Below are 23,996 nucleotides of genomic sequence, written 5' to 3' on the forward strand. Positions count from 1 at the left end.
TATTAAAAATTTATTTTAATTAAATTTATTATATTTTATAAATTAAAATTTATTAATTATTTATAACTTTAAAAAAAAACGCTATTTTATAATAAATCTTTCTTTTTTTTTAAAAAAAAAATTAATATAATAAAAATATATATATAATTAATATTATAATTAAAAATTACATAATTACCTAATTTTGCTAATTACTTATATAATTTAATATTTAAATTAAATATTATTTTATATATATATATAAATATTTAAACTTTATAATTTATTAATATTTTAATTTTTTAAAATATTATTATTTTTTTTATTAACCTTTTAATTTTATAATAATTAAATTATAAATTTTTAATTAATATAATAATATAAATATATTATATTTTTTATATATATATATTATTACATTAAACCTTTAAAAAATTAATAAAAACTATTAAAACTATTAAAATTTTAAATAAAATAATTAATAATAAAAATATTTTATTTAACTTTTTATATAATTATAATTAATTTAAAAATATATTATATATAAAATATAATTAATTATAATATTATTTTTATAATAATAATTTTTTTTTTATTAATTATAATTTTAAATTTTTACTATTTTACTATTTTATTTATTTTATTATTTTAATATTTTAATATTTTAATATTTAAACCTATAAATTATTTTGATATATTAACGGTTTAGCAACTTTCGGCTCCTCGCGCATTATACATTTCCGTAATATCTTAGGTTACTCCAATCTCCATTCAAAAGCCCTAATCGACTATCTCCATTCGTACTGTCGCATATGAGACAGTCGACTGCTACCTTACGACGATAACTATGTCTGAGTCATATCGAACCTTGATGGTAGATACCTCGTATTTGTAAGCTGAGTATGTATTCGAAAATTCTAGCTACTTGTTTTCGTATGACGTTTTGATAAACAAAGAAACTATTTAATATCACAGGTAAATACTACGGATTCTACAAACCCTAATTAACTAACCCGTGGAGTGGTATGATGAAAGTCCGGAATTAGGGATTAATGTGGTATTTCCGAACTGGACGGAACTTGTTTTGCCATACGAGTAAGGGGTGATGGGCTTCTTTCTTTTCCTTTCTTTTTCTATAGCCTACCTAATCTATATAGTAAACCTAATCATCTCGGCAAGTTGAGCCATCTTCCATCAACGTAGCTACCATTGAAATGCGGTAGAGGGTATAAGCCATAACTATGAGTAGCTAGAATGTCTGGCTTGAATATGACATCAATTATCAATTAGAGAAATTACCAAGGTGCGTATTAATACTTGAGATAAACTTAATTCCACAATTCTATTCTATAGCAATAGCTAGTTAAACGAAAGAAACGTTCTTTGGCTAATATTATTATTGACCACCAAGTGTGTTTTTAATAACCTACCTAAACAGCTACTATTGTTACTATGCATGGTACTGATCACATACTTAAGTACTGAGGTTATAGCTCTGATGTTTCTTTTATAGTAAATCACTAACTTCGCAAACTATAATGTTTATTGATGTGTTCATAAATGCAACAGGATCTTCTAGGAAACATTGTCTTGTGTTTCAACTGTTTAGGAAGGCTAGGTAGTCTTGTTGATATTTGAAGTAGATACAGAAGAAATAGCTAATCCTCGATTTAATGTGGCGAACCTTGATATCGTAAATAGGAGAAAAGGAGAAAAGGAGAAAATAGAAGGGTGGGCGAGGTAGGAGGCCACACGGCGGTAATACAAAGAAGAAAGAGGGTTTGGTTCAGAAGAGGAGACGCACGAAGTCACTCGAGAATACGAATAATAGCAAGGGTTGCTATTTGGGTAGGTATGAGGTAGTTATTACGGCGACGAGCATCAAGGCAAAATCCCGTAGGGCTAGTCTCTTCCCCTGGAACTTGGGAGCTAAGCCTGGTGTATCTCATATATTTCTAACAAGCAATATTTCTTTTGGTATAAAAAGGATTCATGAGAACACATGAAACTGTTTGGTGTATTTTATTATTTCATTCACAATTACATAACCACATGGTTAGTATCGATTAAATTTGAACCTGATGGAGAGTGCGGTTCGTTTCCATCGTCTTTATATTCGACGGTGTCTACCGACACGTGAAATTTGACATACAATGTGGCCCCCCTTTTCCAATGACTAACTCCTCGCTGCCTCAGAATTGAAAAAACCAAAAACAAAAGGAACTGTCTTTAACAAGTTAAATGATTCAGAGTTCGGGTACATTAAGATCGTCCTTCTCATAGTGAATTATAAGCTTTACGCCCTTTTCAGCGGCAGAATCCCTCCAAGCACTGACCATTATCTTCCCTGGTTTGAAGCCCTTGGTGCGTATTACAGCTTTACCAGCATGGTATTCATACGTAAGGACGAACCACTCCAATTGTCCATCAGTAAGGACATATTGACAGACGCGAGCGAATAGCAGCGCTGGCATACGGCGGGTCGCCCGCCCGATCGCTACGAGAACGTTATGAACGGATGCTAAGGCTTCAACCCTATTCGTGACACGCAAATATGGCGCCTTCATCATGTACGAGTTGCGTATGTTAAGCCTCTTCAACCGCGAAAAGAAGGGCACCTCTTGGCCCTTAGGCGGCTCTGCTATCCCCGGCCCAACGAGGAACGGTGTAAAGAATTGGAGAGCGTCGATGCAATCGTCGAATTCGAAAGATTCGCACTGCTGACCGAATGCCCGCATGTGGGCGTAAAAGGCCGACCACGGCTGTCTTGGAGGTGTGTGAGCTGGCGTTAGCATTGGGCTGGGGCGGCGTAGACTAAGAACTCGAATTGTTTCGGAATACTGGAGGCCCAAAGCAAAGCCTAATTGTGTGTCCGTGGAGTTAGCAGGGGGGTGATAATAGCATCGAGTCAAGCATTGTAAGTAATAGTAAGTAGAGGAATGATCTAATGAGCAACAATAAATGATACTACTTACTATTTCTCTGTTTGACGTCTCGGTGGCGTGTTGAGTCGTGGTTGAGTTCAACATCAAGATATTCCAATGTCTGAAGCCTAGACACAATAGCTAGTATAGATGTCGGTTGCAGATGTCTCCCGGTGCATCGAAACCCGCTGAAGACGTCAATGTGTGGTAATGATACGGCCTCTAGGTCAAGTTTTAGGTACGATGTTAAAGCTCGCCCCGTCACGAGGGGCCCCCCATTCCTACCGACCAAGGACGACGTATCACTAGGTGAATCGACGAGAAGGTGAAGGTCCAGGCCGAGAGGAGAGGTATCACTCCTCTGCCACTGGGTCATTGCCCGAAAGAAAGTCCCAAGGGCCGTACTCAAGATCTCGGTGCTCCGTCGTCTCTCTGCCCATGTTTCCTGCTCGCCATCAAGGTGAGGGTCGTATTTGTCGAGGGAAACATGGAAACAGATCGTCTGGACAATTGCCCTGCGCCGCGGCGAAGTTACGATCTGACAAAAGGACTTGAGACGTTTCGGAGTCACACGTATGACCTTGAAGCTAATAGGCTCGACAAATTCCTCTTGCCATTCCCTGGATACCGTTGCGTAATGCGCAATAGTCGATATTGGTCCTTTTCGCCAGTCGTTAGAGTTAGTTTGCCGCGCCACAAGAGAATATATCGTCTGGCGTACCTCGTACGGTAACGAGTTCAGCGATGGTGCCGCTGCCATGGTCGGATGGCGGTTAGGGAAAGAGAGCGAAAATAAGAACAGCTCAATAAAGGGGCTACGGAAAGCCGGTCGTGTAAATGGGAGGATACTAATTTAGATGGAAAAGGGAGCACACGCCTCCAAAGGCGGGGCGACATGTTGAAGATTCCCATGTTGGGATAGATGGGATTTTGAATTTGCCACGCGGGCCCCCCTTGGAGAATTTCGTGCATATACATAGTATCCGTTCCTAATTCCCGGATCCTCTTTAAGGCCCTTTGAATCGCTCTAGACCGGTCGGCAGCAACCGGTGGACTAATAAGTGCCGGCGACGACTGGAATATCAATCATGTAAAACAGCTAACCCAACACCAACCCTTCCCTTAAATAAAAAGAGAAGTATTCTTTCAACCCATACCTTACTTACCTTAGGTAGGTATTCTTAAAATCAAGTTTATACTGGATGATGAAAGAAGCTGAGCATTAGTAACTAGCATATTCTCTTATTGTTGCCTCATTAGGTAATGGTTACTCTTATCTTACATACTCGTGAACCCTGAAGACATAGGTAGCATCTCTAGCCGAGGCTTTTTACATAGAAGACATAATTTAGAGGGATATTCTACATACCTAGGCTAATTGGTTGGTGTAGAGAGGCCACCGAGTGGGACAACTCGCTCCTCAAAAGCCCGGGGAACTTCCACATGGCATATGCGTAAAAGAACGGCCCCCACAATGCATGCAGTTACTTTATAACCTACCTGGGTAAGTATATGGGTGGGCTGTTCCGCCAGCTTCCGCCATGCGTACCTAAGATAGAACAATATAAAGCCGCGACAGAGCCCCTCCACAATTACGGTACCTTCTACGGGACAATACAAGTAGTCCAGAATACCGTCTTATAAGATGGTCTTCACTCATCGGTTATTGAAGACTCGAATCTTGCAAACCGGCCTCTCTTTCACTTATCATATCCCCGTCTCTTAGACGGTGGAAACACGATAGGGCTAGTAACTGGAAGTAAAGACTATGTACTTAGACATGGGAATTGGCTACTTTTATATTTAAAAAAAATCTCATAATCGACCTGGGGGGAAAACAACTCTTCTAAAGTAACGTACGTAGGTGCGGAATGGACGAGGTATCCATGGAGGGGTCTTGACGGTTGATAAGAGCCTTGCTTTTCCGCTGCTGCGAACTCCAAAGTGCCAAGTCACATCCGCCAGGGCCGTGACCAACGGGAAGATTAGGAACCTGCTGATCCTCCACCGGGAATCTGCATCCAACACCTCATTTCGCGCCAGACCGGTGAAGACAGCTTTAGTTGACTGCAATACGACGTCGGTTTAAGGCTGCCGGGGTTCCAATGGGTCTTGACGATGAGCCACCCACGAGCTGCCGCCTTGCTGGGAAAGGATAGATAGGCACCAATCAACGAAGTGTAGAAATAGACGATATAAACCGCGGGCAGCCGTCATGGAATGGGCCCTGATCCGGGCGGGTGATCATACTCACACCTTCAATGACGAAGGATCTCCAACCTAAACACCCAGTCGGAGCTAAAAGATGGGCCTCTACGGCTTAAACTATCGATGTATATCGTTCCTTTTATGCGCGTGTTTAATATTGGCGAGACCCGTGAAACGCGCCCCTCTCGAATACCTACAAACCACTCAACACGGCGACGTCGCCTTCGGGCTTGGCGACAAGATTTACTTAGCAAACATTCGGTACCCCAAGACGATCCTCGGCGGGAACGACCGGGCTGCGGCAAACCGGCAGGGTTCCTTGGTACCATTCGCTGTCGTATTTGCAGACAGAGAAGTTGTAACTGCCGAGTATTTGCGAGATATTATTGCGAGCTACTTAGAGGGTGACGACGTGTTCTCGGAGGACTTCTTGGAGGGTGTATACATTGTCAATAATGGCACGAGCAACAGCCAGATCCTGGATGCAAGTGCGCTTGAATACCTGGACGATCTTGCACCGCAGCATTTACTCTTAGATGTCAGTTTTGAAAGTAGCTGTTGTAAGTTCTCGGACCATCCCGCCTCGATGGCTCGCGCAACTCCCCCGTGAGACTCTCGAGCTGACCATCCTTAAGATTCCACGGACATCGTAGTAACTTACGTCGGGGACTCAAGTGCTAACAACCTCACTGCTGGGCCATACGCCGCGCTGGTTTCGGATGGCTCGATAGTGTTCGGGACAGTGTACCGACTCTATCGCGACTCATACCGCAACTTTCTCTATGGCGCATATGAGTCCAATGATGGGGAGGGCAGTTTTAGACCCGTAGAAATATTCCAGCCCCGATTCTGGGACCCCATGATCCCAGTGCCATCCCGTATTTACAGCTGGGACGACACGAGGCCACTCGCAGGTTATCGAGTCGCGATCAAAGATCTATTCGACATAAAGGGCCTAATCACATCGGGCGGCAGCCAGGCATGGGCGGAGATCGTCGAGGTTGCGAACGAGACTGCACCATCCATCCAACGGATAGTTGATTTAGGTGGTGTTCTCATCGGCAAGTATAAATTGGCGCAATTCGCATCGGGTGCGAATCCTTGGGACTGGCAAGACGAGCATTACCCATTCAACCCGCGCGGCGACGGTTGGCTTACGTGCTCTGCCTCATCCTCTGGTGGTGGCTGCTCTGTAGCTGCGTACGACTGGCTTGACCTTGCAATCGGCTCGGATACCGGATCCTCGATGAGACGACCTGCTGCGGTGTCCGGGACCTACGGGAATCGACCGAGCCAGGGGCTAATGACGCTTTCCAGAGTCATGCCGCTCGGTGCGGCGACAGACACAGCAGGAGTATTCTCCCGAAACGTGCGCGATTGGGTGCGCTTCGCTAAGAACTGGTACGTCCCTGAGATGTGCCAGGACACTTCGATCACGGGTTTGAGCCCCCTCGAAGCACCCGACTCATATGGCTTCCCAAAGCGCATCTTGTATCTCACCGACTACTTACCCCTGAAGAACCCGGCCGCGGAAGAGATACTTCAGGGGTTTATCCGAAATCTGACGACGGTTTTTGGGATGACGGTCGAAGATTTTAATTTGACTGCGGTTGTTGGTAACACAACTGGCGAAGTCCCTAAATATGACGCTCTAAATAACGCCACGGCCGTCATTAACTCTGTGACGCAGTACCAAAAGGTGGGTAAACCGCTTATTGCAGCATGGGGGGAACGATATGAGGGTCGCTTTCCACCGATCGACCCAGCCCAGCGGCCCAGATGGAAGGCGTACAACGAATCGTTGTATACCGATGAGCTGTATAACCGGTCTCTAAGTGTTAAGCGAGCGGCCGTAGACTGGTTTGAATCGGAGATACTATACTCAACCCCGGAATCGTGCAGTGAAAGCATCATGCTGTGGGACATTGGCACAGGCGGGTTGCCGAGCTACCGGGAAGAATCTCTCAACAGCGATCCCAACACGACAGCCTTCCTAGCCGTGACACCGCAAACGGCAGGTATCAATGGGGCCAGCTTATGCCCCATATACGGATGTGTCGACATGACGATTCCGATCGGGCAAGTCCCCTACTTGAGCAATGTGAGTTTCATCGAGGAGATGATGCCGGTTACGGTGAGTGTTATTGCAAAAAGAGGCTGCGACTTTATGCTGTGGAACATGTGGGAGAAGCTTGCGGATGAGGGTGTGTTGAAGACTATTAAACCGGGAAGGACAGCGTTTTGATTCTCGAACAAGGTGTAAATAATACAAAAACAAACACACACCTCCTTATTATCCACGACTTACACCCGACTTACACCTAAGCCTCCCCTTTTAAGCGCCATCGTATAACTTTCATATACGTATTAGACTTGCGTCACCCATCTTGTTAAGAGAACTTATTCAAAGAAGGTTATCACTCGCCAAGAAAAAAATAAGCATCTATACGTAGGACGTAGGATGTAGGATGTAGGTACGACATGCAATGCAACGTAGTGAATACGACGAGATGCAATCTGTTTTCCGCTAACGCCACATACCTAAATGAAGTCTGGTATTAGATATAAGGACCATTCGAGTGTTACTTTGAAGGATGCAGGATTGCATTTCAGCTTGGTGGCATTTTTGGTATTTTTTTTAAGCATCTTTGCGAATGTGACCACGTATGTTTACCTTATTTACCTTATTTAGGCTGGCTTTTACATGCATACCAGGTACTTACCTATGAAGGTTAAAAGGGGGTTTAAAAGGCTCGGTGTGTCTACTGTCTAAAAGAAAAAAAGAAAAAAAAATATATATGGCGCCACCAAGCCTTGCTTCTTCCTTTGACCTCTCATAAACCTCTGCCTCGCAAACATATATCACTATAGAACGCTATTCAATATCATTATAGTACATGATTGTTTTTTTAACATCCAAACCACTTAACATCCAAGCCGCCCAGGTATCGCAGATAACAGTATGCAATAATAACAATAATAATACAAGCCATGCCTTATACTCGATAACATCGCAAAACCCAGAAGCATCTCTAACAAAATTATCGAAATACAAAAGACTTAGAAATCACATGGCTGTTCATCAAATATGCTGAACGAAAAAGGAATAACCAAATGGCCCATCCGACTTCTAGGGCTTCTAGGGTATAATAAGGAAACGGTGTCGTTATGTGGCATGTCATCTTGAATTTGACCATGGCGCATGAAAGGACGTACGGTGAGTCGGCTCGAAGTTGTCCACTGATAGATATATCGCGATATTGTCCGGAACGGCGTCGGTTGTCAAAGGTCGGTGACGGTCGGCCGGAGCAAAGCCGTGCAAATTGACAGCTTATTAACTCAGTGGAACGGCAAATGCAAGAGCATTTCTTCTGGCGTCATCACAAATGGCTACCCACTCATAGCCATCGAATCTCAGTCGGCGCATAATCTGGTCCTGCATACCCCCCCCCCTGGTGGTATGCCCTATTTCCAACATGGAAACAAACGAGATAATATAATAATATATAGTACAGGAGCAGGTCGGAGACTCGTTGCCGAATTAGTAAGGTTATCGATTGGAATAAAAAATGGTTCCCGAGTAATTACTCGAGAGGCCATTTTCAGCAAGAGAATGGAAATATGCGGATTGCATATGCCGAGTTCGACGAATCAGAAGTCATCGAGTCTTTTACTCGGCAGCTGCATCAACGGGTCCTCGTCAAAATCCGGCTTGTCGCACCACATGCTGTCTAGCCCAGTCCCGAGCCCAGTCCCGAAAGACGGTACTTGACCCACGGTAGGAACCTGAGCCGGTTGCTGGAAAGGCATCGAGGTGTACCATTGCTCTTCTTGCTGCGTTGGCGCCGGTTGATATTGGTTTTGAACCTGATGAGCCTGTTGCACGGAAGGTATCTGAGGTTGCATCGGCTGGGAAGAATAATTCGGTTGATTCACTTGTTGATGAATCGGCTGATGCACTAGCTGGGGGATTTGCTGAGGGAACGGGAACTGCGCCATGGTTTGCACCATGGTTTGCGCCATGGTTCGCTCCATGACAGACGTCGTGTCTAGCGAATTTGGCGCATACGCCGCCATATGTGGAGACTGGTGCGTGTAAAAGCTATCATGACCTGGCGCGCTGTAATCTGAAATTCCCGTCGTGAAGCTATCAGGGCTATTGATATCTTGGATTGAGTTAACCATATTCCCCGCCGCATTGTACGGAATTTGTATTGGGGGCATTGGGGGCCGCACAGGTTGCTGCCTCGGCATATGGTACTGTTGTTGTATCGGATTCGTGCTCATCATCGCGAAGGCAGGGAGGTTCTGATCCGGTACATAGTACGGTTGCTGCGGTGCGGTGGCCGTTCGCTGAAGCCCTTGAGTTGCGGGATGTTGAAACGGCTGGACCATTTCGCCATGGTATCCGTGGGCGTCTCCAAACTCGCCGCTGTCCGAGTCGGAAGAGAAATCTACCATCCCTGAATGAATATCCCCCTGGTGGGTTTGCCTTTGATGTCTAACCATCGTTGTCTTCCGGCAGAATCTATAAGGCGCGTTAGCAGTTGCTTCTGAGGATGATAAATCTCGCGCTACCTTTTAACGCAACCCACGTGAGGGCACTTATAAGGCCGTTTGCCGGTATGGATACGTCGATGTCGAGCCAGACTCGAAGACTGAACGGGTTAGCAGGTCTGCTCAATACCATGAAGTCCGATGAAGAAGCACTTACATCCGAGAAACGCTTGCCGCATCCAACCTGTTGACATTGATGAGGTTTTTCGCCGGTGTGAGTGCGGATATGGACCGTCAAGGCGCTACGTTGTATGAAGCTCTTACCACATCCTTCATATGTACAGGCGTACGGTCTCTCATTCGTATGTATCCGGTAATGCCTTTGAAGGTCCGATTTTCGATTGAAACACTACGTTCGTATAAATAACTCGGATCACAACTATGGCGACGGCCATGGCGACGATGACGGTGCATGACTAGGAAATGGTAGCACTTACCTTTTCGCAATTCTCCCAGTCACACCTAAAGGGTCGAGCCACTGGCTCATGGTCAACAATTTCTGTCACATCCATCTCTCTGGTGACCCCAAGATCCAGGACCCGGGGATCAGCAGTAGTGAAGTGTGCGAATGAGACTTACTTATATGTCTTACAGTGCGAGCCATGACGCACAAGGTATATGAGGGCTGTGGATCCAGGCCCAAGAGTCCCTTAAGGCGAAGAGGCAGGGATAGCGTGGGTCACTCAGAGGCAGCCCCAAGTGTGGATGATACCCTTGTTCGGAACTGTTTATAAGCGGAATCTTCAATGCGACGCCGAGATTGAAATCTATGCGTGGGGACGTTTTGGTTCCAGATATTCGGTGCGAGCGATATGAGAAACCCATGCGGAGGGGCCTGGTTAAATAGGCATGCGAGATTGTCGAGCGCCACACAGGAGCGATAGGATAGTTTGAAGTCGACTGAAGCTTAAGAAAGATGGAACAAAATAAATTTAGGCAGATGAGAGCATAACACAAACTAAGTGTAGTTAAGACTTTGGATATGGATAAGAAAGTTCAGTAAAAGTACTGATATCAGCTGAGGATGAAGCCATATAAAACCCAACAGGTAATAGGATGCTAAGTATGAGAAAAAACAACTTCGTTGTTTAGGAAATGGAGAGCGCTAACTTACGAGTAAACTAAGAATGTCTGCGCGCAAACATCAAAGCCTCGTAATCCAGACCTCAGACATGAAAATCATGAGAGAATTTAGCGATGGGCGAACTACTATGTAGATCATCTGTTAGTCTGTGTGTCGAATCACGACACGCCCCCAATAAAATAGCTAATGGTTGGATTTACTGACCAGATCCTCAGTTAGGGTTCAAAATCATATTCGACGTTAGTCGATAGGCTCCTTCAAGATTCGGCCCTTTAGAAGCCTTACTGCCACTGCCTCGTTACCGAGAAAAAAGGCCGTGGAGAAGGCCGTGAAGCCGTCTTGCTCTTCTCTCCTAGGCACGCGGTCCACCTTATAGCACGAAGCGTCAGGAACTAGACCGCCTACTGTTGATGGCGGCCTAAAAAAATTCGACGGGAGTCGAGGTTGCCACGAATATAGCGGAGACCAGTCCCAGGTTGTGGTTGAGGTTGAAGTCGACTTCCAGCCCTACTATCAGGGGATGATAGTGGTCAAAACTAACGCGAGGGTAGGTAGGGCTCGACGAGTCTTTCAGACGGATAACCATAAAATCAGCCTGCTATAATATAAAGGTTAGGTCACGTCAATGAGTTGTCTCGGATGCTTCTACCGATCAGGCCGACAAGTTGCGACGTCAAATATAGAACTAGCGAAGCTAGTATAGAATAAGTTCTGTATCAAAGCGTCGCTTAAAATAGTATTGAGATGTGACTTTAATGCCTGGTAGACCTAGGTAGTAGAAGGCCGTGCCTATTGGAGAATATATAATAAATGAATAAATGGTGGTGGGAGAAGTATGTAGTAACATTGATATAGAGAAAACAATAACAACGGCGAGGATGAGCTTCCCACTTAATTTTTTTATTTTTTTTTTTATATAGGTATATATATTTTTCGCTTCCAACTTGTCGCTTCTCAGCACAAATGGTATGGTTTAGGTACTAACGACCTGTCAACCTCCCCCTACACCTACCTTCGTTAAGAGACCTAGCCTACATGTAGATAGGTAGTTACGATAGGCTTGTCATCAACAAGTCCCTTCCAGCTCCCTAAATGCGCATGCAGATGGTACATAGCTACTACCTACACTACCTGACTACCTACATAGGGGGAGGGATACGCCGAAAGAGAATAGACTGGGTTCACCTTCAAGGATCAGGGATCACGGGTTATATATACGTAGAAGAGAAACCTTAGGGCATTGCCAAGTTCCGGGGTTTAAGATAATAATGCATTAGCAGCGTTGCTGACAATTGAACGACATGGATGAGGTAGGTACCTCTTACCTAGGTAGATTCACTATATGCATATAAAATAATAGTAAAACCCTTATGCTTAAGGTTCATTTAGACGTGCAACTTGTTAGTAGAGTATATTTTGTCCGCGCTTTAAAGGTAGATAAGGTATGTAACCGAGAGTTGGTCGTTTTTTAAACACCAAAGCCTATTAGAATTGATTAAATACCTGAGCGCTTCGTACATAGTACAGAGATAGGTACTTGAGTACATTGTGTGTTTATTGCGTGCATATCTTTCCAATATCCATTTATACAGATAACTATAAACTTTTTACCTAGTATGTATTAACACTACGCATATCAACGTCCAAATTTATTTATGATGTAACTAAGAGATTCCTTGGAATTGAATCTTCTTCAGTGTATATGAATAAAGATGCGAGAGTTAGGTGGCCGCGGGGGAGAAGAGGGGTAAGTATCCTAGACAGGAACCAGCACGACATGGTCAACTTCTACTCGGTATGATCTAAATGGCGTGGTGTAGTATGGGACAATAGTGTGCAAGCCTCTTAACGTTTCATCACATCTAATTAGGTACTTACTAAAGTCATGAAAACAGAAGACTCTTGGCTCAATACATAGTAGTAAAGTTTCTAGTAACTACCTAACATAGTAGCGATTTCAACATATGGCGTTTTACAGAAATATCTTGGCGTACCAAATCTTTTAAACGCCAATAAAAGACCTCAATTGGACCTAGAGACATAAACTAAATCGCGCCATAAGCAAAGCGAAGTTTTACCACAAGGAAATGGTAACGACGACGGTGGATATTTTAGATTTAAGCCAGCAAACATTTTAAAGGAAACGTTAACCTTTTGGTATATTATTGTTATAAGTCTTTAAGAGTCACTTAAAGCTTAAATGCAAGCAAACTATGATAAATCGTACCTACAGAAAAATCTGCGATAGTGGTGCATCATATGCATCATATACTTATTGCACGCTGTTAACGTAAAGGTCTTGTTTGAAAATGAGACCGATGGTGACGGTGATGGTGATAGATCAACCTAATCTCAATTCATCAACAATAATTCCTTCATGCTTTTCTAACTACGTAGGTATGTAGTAACTACCTAGGCTTCCACTTAACAACTTCTCAATGTTTGTGTATCGATGTACCGTAGCATTGGATAGTCCCCCAGAAAGGACCGGGACTCCGTTCCGAAGTCGTGGTATCACGCGAAGTGACCTCGATCCAGACAGTTTCAGGGGAAATCGTCGAAACTCAACCTCGAATCACAAGTCGCTTGACGATTCTGAAGTACTATGTAACAACCAGGCCCATTGTTTCAGATGCCCGGCTCATTTAGACTGGCGGCCTTCCCTAGGTATTTACTTGGTATCCTTAACCAAGGTGAGGGTTACCTGCTCGATAATCGGTACAAGGAAGGTCTTTGAAAGAATTATACTAGAGAAAACCTATCACATTCATTACCCTAGGTAGGTAATGATAGCGAAAAAAAAAAAATACCAATTCCCTCTTAGTTGCATGTGTATAATACAACCAATATTATTATTTTTCTGGGGCTAGGAGCTACATAGCATCAGGTACCTATTATTGAAATTTCTCGAGATCACTATTAGATGCCGGTACCTCGGAGATAACCGTATGCTCTGCCCAACAGCAATTAATACAAGCGATTACTTAACGTCCGGAAAGCTTCAAGGATTGATAGCGATATATTACCTACCTAGGTACTTAAGGACCTAGGTAGGTAGGCGTTGTAAACAGCAGTGATTGTCTTCGCCGCAGTGCAATTTCAAGTACCTAACCTAGGTACATACATTATGTACCTACCTACGTGCTAACCCCATTAAGGTTCAGTCAGGTACCCAGGTACTAAGCCCCGATCGCATTCGCGTCTAAGCTTACCTAACTAATATAAGTACCTAGGGTACTAATACGTACAATAGAAAAGTTTAAGCCTCCTCACCGGTGAGTTGCGTATTCCTTGTTATTATAACACCTGATATCTATAATAGCTTTCCCAGATTTGATCTACTACATAAGAAGACCGGGAAAGCCAACTGGGACTCGAGAGCTCCCCCCCCTCAATAAACTATCCAATGAACCCCTTTGTTTCGAAACATGTCAACTACCTACATACACACCTTAACGACGGCTAATAAGAAAGCACATACGCGTATGTAGGCCGTAGTTATGCATGCAAATGGTAGCCCACTAGCACCTGCAGCTTGCAGCTGACTCTGCCGAACGAACACCTGCATTGCAGTACTGCATCGCAGCTTAAGAGCGACATTTAAGCGCAAATCACACTGCTCCCGCGGTGGGAACTTGCAGGATGCAACAAGCTTGCAGATGCCAGACGATAACAGTTTGCTATTCACATCATTTCCTACGTAGTTTTTCTGCGTAGTTGATCACACACGTCGAAAGGTGCGCGAAGCGGTAACCGTCTCATATTTAGGCATTATTATTAACTGTTTATTTATTATTACTACTACCTACCTGGGTATATACCTGTTAGTTAATAAGTAATATGCTACATATGTGTATGTAGTGACCTGTAGTGTATGTGTGAGAATTCCCCAAAGAGGACTTTTCCCTAAATAGGATATCGTGGGTCTACGCTAGGTGGGTCTACGCTAGAAGCCCGGAAACCTTTGAGTGCATGGCCCGTAATCGATTACCTTGCTAGCTCTTCTTTCCGGGTACATAAGCCATGCAGCTACGTACGTACATAATGCACCTAGGCAGGTATCCACCTTTTTAGGAGATGTCAAAATTTCGAAATGCAAGCAATCATTCAATATGTACTTGAAATCCCGTCTTTAGCTTCCAGCGAAGGGCTTGTCGCGCTTGTCGCTGTCGTGATTACGTATGCCGCGATGCCGCGATGTCGCGTGGTCGTCAAGGTTTGCAGCAGGGATCTCCTTGCCCACCTAACCATTTTGAAGGTAGAAGCGCGCTATTCGTTTTTTTGGTCTTCTTCAGTTAAGCGACCGAGCAATACCCGATATGTACCTAGGTAGCTTCCTTGAAGATTTACTTGGGTATCGGTCGTCTTACCGACGGCAAGTTCCATCTTACCAAGGTGTAACAACCCAACCAAGCTGCCCAAGGCCGAGAAGGCTACTAGCGCAGTAAATTCTAGCCATCCGATTAGCCCAATTAGAAATGTTACTGGAAATGTTACTGGGGTTTACACTCCTTCATCAACATATCGCTACACTAGGTATTAGCAGCCTTCATACACTATAGCCAGAATAGTCGTCGCTCCCGAGGTCACAATGTGACCTTCTCTATTCGCAACATGGAATAGGTAGTGTTGACACATACAATGATACTATTTACTTTCCCCGCAGACAATCGCGGCAAACAGAGTCGAGTTTGCGGTCCGAAAAAATTTCCCGGAAGCCGACATTCATGTGATGTAAATCTCATGCTGGTAGACGGGTTCCTTGTCGTGTTGTAAAATCAAGGAAAGTCAAGGGGAAAACAAGGGAAATCCCACGCTAGTAGTGTACCTAATATCGAGAACTTGGTGCGTATTAGTAATGAGTTCCAAAAGGAGAGGGGAGAAAATAAAATAAAACGCAGATTTGACATTATTTTTATTTCACCAAGCAGACTACCAACAGAGAGGAGTTCATTGTTACAAGCCCATGAGGCTAGGCAGTCCTCCAAAAAGCTTATACAAAAAACTTATACCATTGAGTTCGGTATTGTGAAACCCCGGCCTAGTTGAGTTACCGGTTGCTCTAACCACAGGTCATAACGTCTTCGCCGAGGTGGGAGTGTATCATGCCTCACGGATTGTAACCAGCATACTAACAAAGTAGATCAACGTCTGTGCGTAGAGATTACACGTCTACCCCACACGTAAGATCATAGGGTAGGTAGATTTCAAAATCTACATAGCCATGCAAAAAAAAACGAGTAAAAAGGTTTGCGATTAGTAGGAGCGTAGGTATAGGCAAAGCGTAGAGCTCCTCACCTCGTATAAAGTTTTAGTAATTAGCGAGTTTAAAGCAACACGTCACCGATATGATTCATATTCCTAGTGTTTGAAGTAACTACTAGTAGAATGCTAAGAAGAGAGGGGGCTCCAGCACATATCCGGACCAATTCAGATACCTTAGTTTATCACGAGCGATCTCAGAATTGAAGGGAAATTTGTGGATAGAAATTTGTCGTAATCCTCAACCATTAGTACCAGAGTTTATCAGAAACAAATGTATTCCCCGCATTCTCCTAAGGTCTGTGCTCTCCACACGTTTTTCTTCGCGGCTAAGATTAGGAGGGGTACACTTTGTAAGACTTAGATGAGTCCCCCTCTTGATATCATTTGCAGATAATGCTATACTATCGATATTGAATCTAATATTGAATCTACAAACTACCGACTACGATGGACCCAACTGCCTAGCTGTTTTCCATTGATGTTATATCACCCCTTATGATTATATCGATACTGCCTACGACTTTATGGGTACGTATTGCGACACCATACACGCATCCACAACCGGACAATGCATAACGCATCGCAAATAGAACCCACCACATATGACTCCGGACACACGATCCGGAGTTTCGCAGGATCGTATAAGTGAGTGGAGAGATAGCAACGGCATTTGCGAGATTAGTTTACTACCTAGGTAAGTAGGTACGTATGTAGAAGAATGGACCCACGACGGTCCTAAGGAGCCAGTTGAAGATTAGATCGTGTGTGGCAGCCTCCCTCTCCACAACTAGTGTATCACGAATGATGCGACGTTGAGGGAGTAGCCAATGTATATTTGGTACGGAACTCTCCAGCCAGGTGTTCTTGGGCTGACCAATAGGAGATTTAACAGATACTGTACTAGGGCCATAAGGTGAACTAGGCTCGGTAGTTCAAGATATACGGTAGTATTATATGCCAAAACGAGAATAGACAGATGCTACACCAACTTTAGGTACATAGTACCGTGCGAGATTGTAGCTTGTACATAACTGATTTACCTAGTGTACCTAAATATCAAATTCCGCTCAGATGAGATATTTGGATGTTCCCATTATATTCACGTTGTCGGAAATACAATAACCAGTTTCCATTTAGATTATTTAGTGGATGGTTTGAGGCCCCCTGGTATACCCCTCCTAGTGTAAACGATGACGATCCCCCACCACAATAAAAATATATGGCTATTGATTTTTGACAGGTTCTAGCTGCCCTCGGAGCTAGAAACGGCCTAATATAATAATTCCGTACGTTAGTTAGTAAGGCGCGGGTTCCCATATAAATGCACAAACTACTGCTTTCGGAGAAATTACCCATCGGGCACCTAACTACTTCTAGCAACGTGTGTCAATCTAGTTCAATTGACTACTTGTATCCCTTCAAATGCAGCCCCTTTAATTCTTGTGTGATATATACCTACCTAATTCTATGTAGGGAGCTTTATTGCGATTGAGACTTTGATGCCGTGCGTTACCCGGTTCTTGGCATGAATCGGGAGCCAAAATGCCTCGAGTTCCGGTTGCCGGCTGCCGGCAGCTCCGGCCGCATGACTTCGTTTCATGATGCTACCATCTATCGTATGTTAGGTAAAATCACGGTGGTCAAGTGATAATGTTGGTATCAGTCGAGGTAGTACAAAAACTCTTAAGCCGCAACCGCAGTCTCTTCGTTACACTGCAGACTTATAACCTGATATTATAAATGTGGGATAGGTCTGTTTAGGTAGTTGTCCTTCACGTTTACCTCCTCGGCGGACTGATAGAGTGTACCTTTTTACCGACGCTGAAAGGACGAAAGGACGAATTTAGAGGGCCGACGGATAGACCTAACAGGCAACCATGCATATTTTTACTCGAAGTTTGATCTCGCCCAAAGTTGTCTCGATACAGGAAATGTCTAGTATTGAAGCCCCGCTATCACTCGCGAGCCTCCACTACCAAATATCAACCAAAATAATGTCAAAAAAGGTGGCGCACCTACCAGCTAATTGTTACTATGTAGTAGACTGCGCCAGTTATTTTGACGCTATTCTGTCAGCTCAAATAGTAATTCAAGACTAACGGGTGGTCTATAACCAAATATAGGAATAGTCTATGCCTTCGGGCGCCTGGGCGCTTCCCATCCAATTGATAGCCCCTCCAAAATGTTCAGCCGCACACCACTACCCCTAAGTTGTCCTCATCCCCGCGATCTTGTCTTACCTATTCGCTAATCGGTTACCTTACCTCTGTCTATCTGCTTCTAGCGCTATGCTAAACCAACAAAGTTACCGTAGCGGCAATATGTGGTTACCTGACAATGTCGTCTCGCTAACGAGAATACGAGCCCTAAATCCTAATGGAACTGAATGGGGGAGAAAATATGGGAGTAGTTCTTAGCCGCATATATGTACCTATCCAGGTAGGTATGCATCTTAATTCTAATTGACAGCTTTTAATCCACGTGCTGTTTCATGTTATTATTAAAATCGTATATCATACCTAATCATTTGGAACGTGGCCTTTAGGCTAGAATTCCCACATACTGTTACTCCTAGGTTTCTTGACTATTACGGCCATATTCCGTAATTCGTCAGCCGATATTGGTATTGGCAATTTGACCATCTGAAAGTATCGTAATAGCTGTGGGTAGGTTGTGGGACTACCGTGTAAAATAATTACTCCTGTAACTTTAACTTGTCTTAGCTTGCTATTTCCACTCCGAACCTCTCGTAAAGGAACCCGGTTAGAATTTAGAAACCTTATCATGAAAACCCCATACGTGCGCTGCGCGCAACGGACCGTCGAGAGGGTCCTGGTCTGATCTCAACAACACGGATCGCCAAAGCGTCGAACCACTCAATGACCAAGGACGCTGTATAATGTTGTTATCAGATTCAGGGAGTATGCCAAGAATCAGATATTTGAATGCATAGCCCTTTTACCCTCCATGCTCAGTATATACTGCTTTATACTATGCTGGCATGGCATGTAGAAAGTTGGCGGATTGGTCTTATTTCCAAGTGGAGTGTTGATAAGAGAGAGCTTAACAAAGTTGTTACCTTATCTGTTACGAATTCCCACTAATTACAGGTACTCTACATACGTATGCCACAGGTGTGTACTGCAACCTGCAACTGAGTAATGGAACTTACCTACATACATACACTAGGCTACCTGTTACCCAAACCGTTGTACTGCAGATGCAAGGGCATAGAATCCACGCTATTTTAGATGCATGTTAGCAAGGGGTACTCATGGATTGCCGGCAGGGGCTTTTCCTATATAGGCTGACCTGTCATGCCTCCACACTGTACGCCAGGGGACTTCCCCAAAAGAGTAACTATTTGTAATCTTCTCTAATTTGGAAGAGATACTCTTTTCTACATAGTCGCTTTCTAGCAGTGCTTAACGGGTTGCGACTTTAGATATTATAAAATAACTTGCGCTAACTATATTTTTATACATAATGCTGGTTAGGTATATACCTGTTAAACTTTTGATCGCCAAGGTTCTTAATCAAACAAGTACCTGATAATGGTAAATACTGAATAGAGAGGGACGATCGTGTACCTATTAGAGTCGGCCTTACATTGCGATCATGAATCCTTAAATTGTCGTTATTAAAAAGGTCCCCGACGTCATGTCCTTCAGTTCGTAATGCTTACATGCTACATATCTCCATAGTATCTACGGAGCAGCAACAAGGAATTCTCGAGTACACTAGCGCCAGACGACTTATAGACCGGGATCGGAGTTTGCGGCGTGTTTTGCCCTTGCAGCAGATCCATCGATCCACGTGTTCGCCCGCAATGTCGTTTTCGCAGCTGAAATCTTAAAATGCCACGGACATTACCATTGTCATCATCCCCGTTCGATTTCAGTTCCCGCCTATAGAATGAAATAATTTTCTTCCTCTCCAATATCGTAAAATCGGCCAGCGTAGCGCCAGATATTCAAAGTCCTGAATCTACATACGTACCTTGAACATAGCTAGTTTCGCCTATAGAAGTTTAGTCTGCTTCATGTCTATCCATTTCACGATGTAACATTGGAGCGGATGCAATTTACCGGGATAGCGATTATATGGACAGGGCTCATATATAACAAGGCTCATACACAAGGTATACATAATATGCAAATACAGTAGATACGTAATTTCGCCATTTAGATAAAAGACTACCTAACGTAACAAGGTATATACTGCTGCATATGGTTTATATGTGGTTAGGATGGGAGGATGATGTTCATCAGTTAAACCGCTTATGTTCGAATTTGGTTGAAACAATTTTCCACCCTTAAGATATCTAAAACATTCCTAAACCAAGAAAAAAGAATTCCGAAGATTTCGGTTATTTCGGATTATCCCTGACATTTACCCATTCCATACCCCGGGAACCGTGTATTTACGACTCAACCCGCCGAATTACACTCTGTAGATCCAAGTACCGCAAAGACAACTTCCGAATAGCGATCTAAGCGAGTCTCCAACGTCTGTCTTGCAACGATCCGCCGACCCCAACTTTCTTTGCCGGGCGTTTCCTGGAGGGTTCTGTAACGCGATGTAGCACCCGACTACTAGTAGATGTTACGCTATCACCAATATGTACAGAAATAGCCAAAGACTTACTAATACAATACAATAACTACCTACCTAATGTATGCACGAACTTTGTATCGTCGCGGCTAACATCCGTTGTGCCGTCGCTAGTTCCGTTGCCGGCCGGAGAAATGCATATGCAAGCGCGCCTTACCATGAGCCTTACAATGAATAGATGCAGCAGTTTAACTTGACAATGTCGCTGTAAAGCCCTTTCGAAGAGGGGTTACGACAGTCCCCATGGTGTTAGTAGCAGATTCATCAGTCGATCTAGCCCAAATACGGTTCTTATGTGGGTTCTCACCCCATAATATCGGGTTGGGCACAAGGTGAGCGAGGCCGACGAGACGGTCCAGACCATACCAGACTAATTTATATTCTGATGAGTAACGATTATCTCAGCTCCGGTGGCTCTTTACGATTCTATTGCATGCCTAGCTTAAGAAAAAAGCCCACTGAGATGGCAAGTTCATGCAGAGACGCATGAAAGATCAATCACGGGACGGCGTCTAAGTGTGCAGCTGGATACTCACAGATCCGTATGTACTATGAGCCGACCCGCTATCTCGGCGATCACGTATTCCGTACATCTCTAACCCATCCCATACGTTATGTACGATAAAACCGATGATAAGAGGAGTTTATATGTCGTAAGCGCCCGTTGTGCGTCAAGCTACTACTACTGCAATTACCTAGGGTAACCCTGTATATATTACTATCTTTAAATTTTATTAATCATTGATTAATATATTATCGGTCGTAACCTAGAGCTATTAATATAAGTGAAAATCAAATAAATAATAAAAATGAAAAGAAAAAAATAGACAGGAAAAGGGAAAAGTTTCAGATAGACAAGAAAATATTACACGTCTCAAATGTACGTAACAAGATAGAAGTATGTTTCTGGATGCATCCTTTGCCGTAGGGGGATGATGCATATTTCTGCAAAAGAGTGGGGGACACCTTTTTTTCCGGGGAGAGGTTCCGAGACGGCGGCCGGGAAACCCCCTTGACTCCTTTTCCTTGAAGCCTTTCCAAGTTCGTCTATCCTAGACTTTCTATGTAGAGTGAGATTTTAAGCCTGTCCAGCCCCTCGGAAATCTTTCACCATTTTTGAAGACCACCAACCTAACTTAGGATTAGTCTCTCTTTTACGGAGTATAGCAATCCTCGTAATAACTTCTTCCCCCCGCTGGTTACGTTTTCAACAGACTTGTGTACCGCCCTTCCCGTAATATTGTTGGTTACAAGCCTTGTGACGCAACTCGATCCTTCACTCTTCGCCATTCTTCAGGAGCTATAGTGTATACCTACCTACCTAGGTAGGTGATGCACTTACATGCAGACCAACTAATCGGAGGGTTTCTCTTTTTCTTTCTTTTTTTTTTCTAGTGAAAGGAGACGACATGGAAGATGACAACCCATCAATACCCATATACTCCCGCACTTGCGCGGCAAATAGCGTACTACTGCAAGGTGAATCCCCTATCCCTTTTCTGTCACCTTCCGCCGAAACAATTTTCCATCCCATCTACCCCTTTCGTCGCGAAACGGTAAAAAATCTTGCTAGGCATCACAAGAGTCGAGATTTTCTCTCCACTACAGTGCATTCGGAGAAATGCCATCGCATGGTCCTGCACATGCTAATTCATTTCAAACTAGGACGGGGCACCGCTTTCGTGCAAATAATTGGAAGCACCTCATGGTCACAAGCGGATCACCAAGTTCACATACTTGCAGCAATTTTCCTACTGCCGACTACCGATAATAGAAAGGGGAATTCAAGACGCGTAATATGACTTTCTGTTTAATTTCAATTGAAATATTTCATTTCAATTGCAACGGTTTATTATCATGTTATAGGGAAAGCTTTGCTAATGAATTACGATTGTCAGCTCAGAATATAATACACTACAGTACCCAACACAGGTAACTATTTCTATTAAGGAAATAGAATATGGAAGAAGCGGACCGGCTTCGCTCACCTTTCCATGACTGGCATGGCACACTACGTAGAAATGATGAGAGAAAAAGCACATGGGGCCCCGGTGAAGACCCGACGTTGGATTGCATTATGCAGGTCCGAACGTATGTAGTCAGGGGAAAATGATATATCGTATCACTCTTTTAAGACTTTCTTTTCTCCCCACTCTCTACCCAACCTCGGGGGGGGGGAGTCCAAAATCAGATGTACAAATGTGACAAGAAACATCCGGGCTGCATTGCGCGATCAGAAGGAGTTTAGTCCAGTGACAATGACGAGAGGACTTGCGCGATAGACCTGGAGTTCAAAGTTAGACCCAAGTTCAACGCAACATAAAACGAATGATAAGAGTTGCTACGCGGCAATACGAAACAGGCTGCAGATTCACTGCCGCTGTCGTAGGCGCCGTTGTCACCTTGGTGCAGATGCACACGCGCGAGTTCTTGACGATCGGCTTGTTTAAACGTCTGTTCGCCAACCTGTTGCAAAATGTCTAGCGGACTCTAGCTTTTTGCCTTCTCTCTGTGCATACGTATGGCGCCGCTCAGCAAGGAGGATAGCGAATTTCGATTAAACCCTAAACCCACACCGCCCTTTCGAGCCGTTGAGATTTAAATTCTGCAGGTCACGTCCGGATATGTAAGTCAACATCCAGGGGTTCCCGCGAACAGACATCTCTGGGCGGTGGCGGGTAGACCTATGAAACAAATCTAGCTACCCACTAGAAAGTCAATACCGTTTTACTGTTGATGACGACGGGCTTTTTGGGAGGGGATTCCTGATAGATCTCGAATTCTATACGTATTCTATCATGGCTTTACTAACATATACCAGCCACCGAATTGGCGTAGGGGCTGGGGCAGACGGATGTGCTCGGACGTAAGAGTAAGACGATCAAAACTTTTATCATCCCTCAAGATTTAGTGCTTCTAGGTAGAGTCCCAAGTGTTTAAGTTGCCAAAATGTCTCCCTCTTGTTCAATTTACGTGAATGAACCGCGTAATACGTGTATGGTTAGGTACCTACGTTCCAACGCAAGGGAGAATTAAATCGTAGCTGGTACAATCGTGTCTCCTGCCCAAAACCTAAGAAGCTACGAGGTCCGTTTATGAATTACTCCTTGCTTTGAGCCCCTATCAAAGGGGACCGTTCGGAGATCTGTCAACATCGGTGCTATGAGTGGTTTAAATATTGGCAAAGCCATCTCCCGAATCGTCCATTGACTACGCCAGCTGACATTGTAAAAACCCAACAGGTAGATCACGAAAGTACCCAATGTACTTATGAGGAAGAGGCAGACTTGCTATCCCGAACCCCAACGCCAGAGACGCCTAATACCCTTCGATAAATCCCTAGTGTTACCCAGTCAGACCTCAAA

The 23,996-nt window shown here is 43.9% G+C and overlaps 3 protein-coding genes across 3 annotated transcripts; 1 reads left to right on the forward strand and 2 right to left on the reverse strand.

The window, feature by feature from the left end:
* Positions 1-2,047: 2,047 nt before the first annotated feature.
* Positions 2,048-3,718, reverse strand: F5Y00DRAFT_219984 (uncharacterized protein). Its single transcript, XM_048005645.1, has 2 exons — positions 2,955-3,718; positions 2,048-2,839 (listed from the first exon to the last, which is right to left on the reverse strand). The coding sequence occupies exons 1-2, from the start codon at positions 3,661-3,663 to the stop codon at positions 2,226-2,228; spliced, it is 1,323 nt and encodes a 440-aa protein (XP_047859868.1). The 5' UTR covers positions 3,664-3,718; the 3' UTR covers positions 2,048-2,225.
* A 1,231-nt stretch (positions 3,719-4,949) lies between these two features.
* F5Y00DRAFT_274719 (amidase family protein) lies at positions 4,950-7,356 on the forward strand (the record flags this gene model as incomplete). Its single annotated transcript, XM_048013410.1, has 3 exons — positions 4,950-5,671; positions 5,765-7,315; positions 7,349-7,356. The coding sequence occupies exons 1-3, from the start codon at positions 5,209-5,211 to the stop codon at positions 7,354-7,356; spliced, it is 2,022 nt and encodes a 673-aa protein (XP_047859869.1). The 5' UTR covers positions 4,950-5,208.
* Positions 7,357-8,762: 1,406 nt separating this feature from the next.
* On the reverse strand, positions 8,763-10,180 carry F5Y00DRAFT_256409 (uncharacterized protein; the record flags this gene model as incomplete). Its single annotated transcript, XM_048010402.1, has 4 exons — positions 8,763-9,639; positions 9,690-9,769; positions 9,826-10,017; positions 10,106-10,180. The coding sequence occupies 4 exons, from the start codon at positions 10,178-10,180 to the stop codon at positions 8,763-8,765; spliced, it is 1,224 nt and encodes a 407-aa protein (XP_047859870.1).
* Between the last annotated feature and the right edge of the window lie 13,816 nt (positions 10,181-23,996).

Source organism: Daldinia vernicosa (assembly GCF_022497035.1).
Source record: "Daldinia vernicosa strain CBS 139.73 unplaced genomic scaffold F5Y00scaffold_92, whole genome shotgun sequence".
NCBI lineage: Eukaryota > Fungi > Ascomycota > Sordariomycetes > Xylariales > Hypoxylaceae > Daldinia > Daldinia vernicosa.

Excerpts from the sequence above, each read along its gene's own strand:
- F5Y00DRAFT_219984 (XM_048005645.1), bottom strand. The coding sequence starts at position 3,663 with ATGGCAGCGGCACCATCGCTGAACTCGTTACCGTACGAGGTACGCCAG. Across the intron at positions 2,840-2,954 it reads AGACGTCAAACAGAGAAATA|GCTTTGCTTTGGGCCTCCAG; the intron begins GTAAGTAGTATC and ends ACACACAATTAG.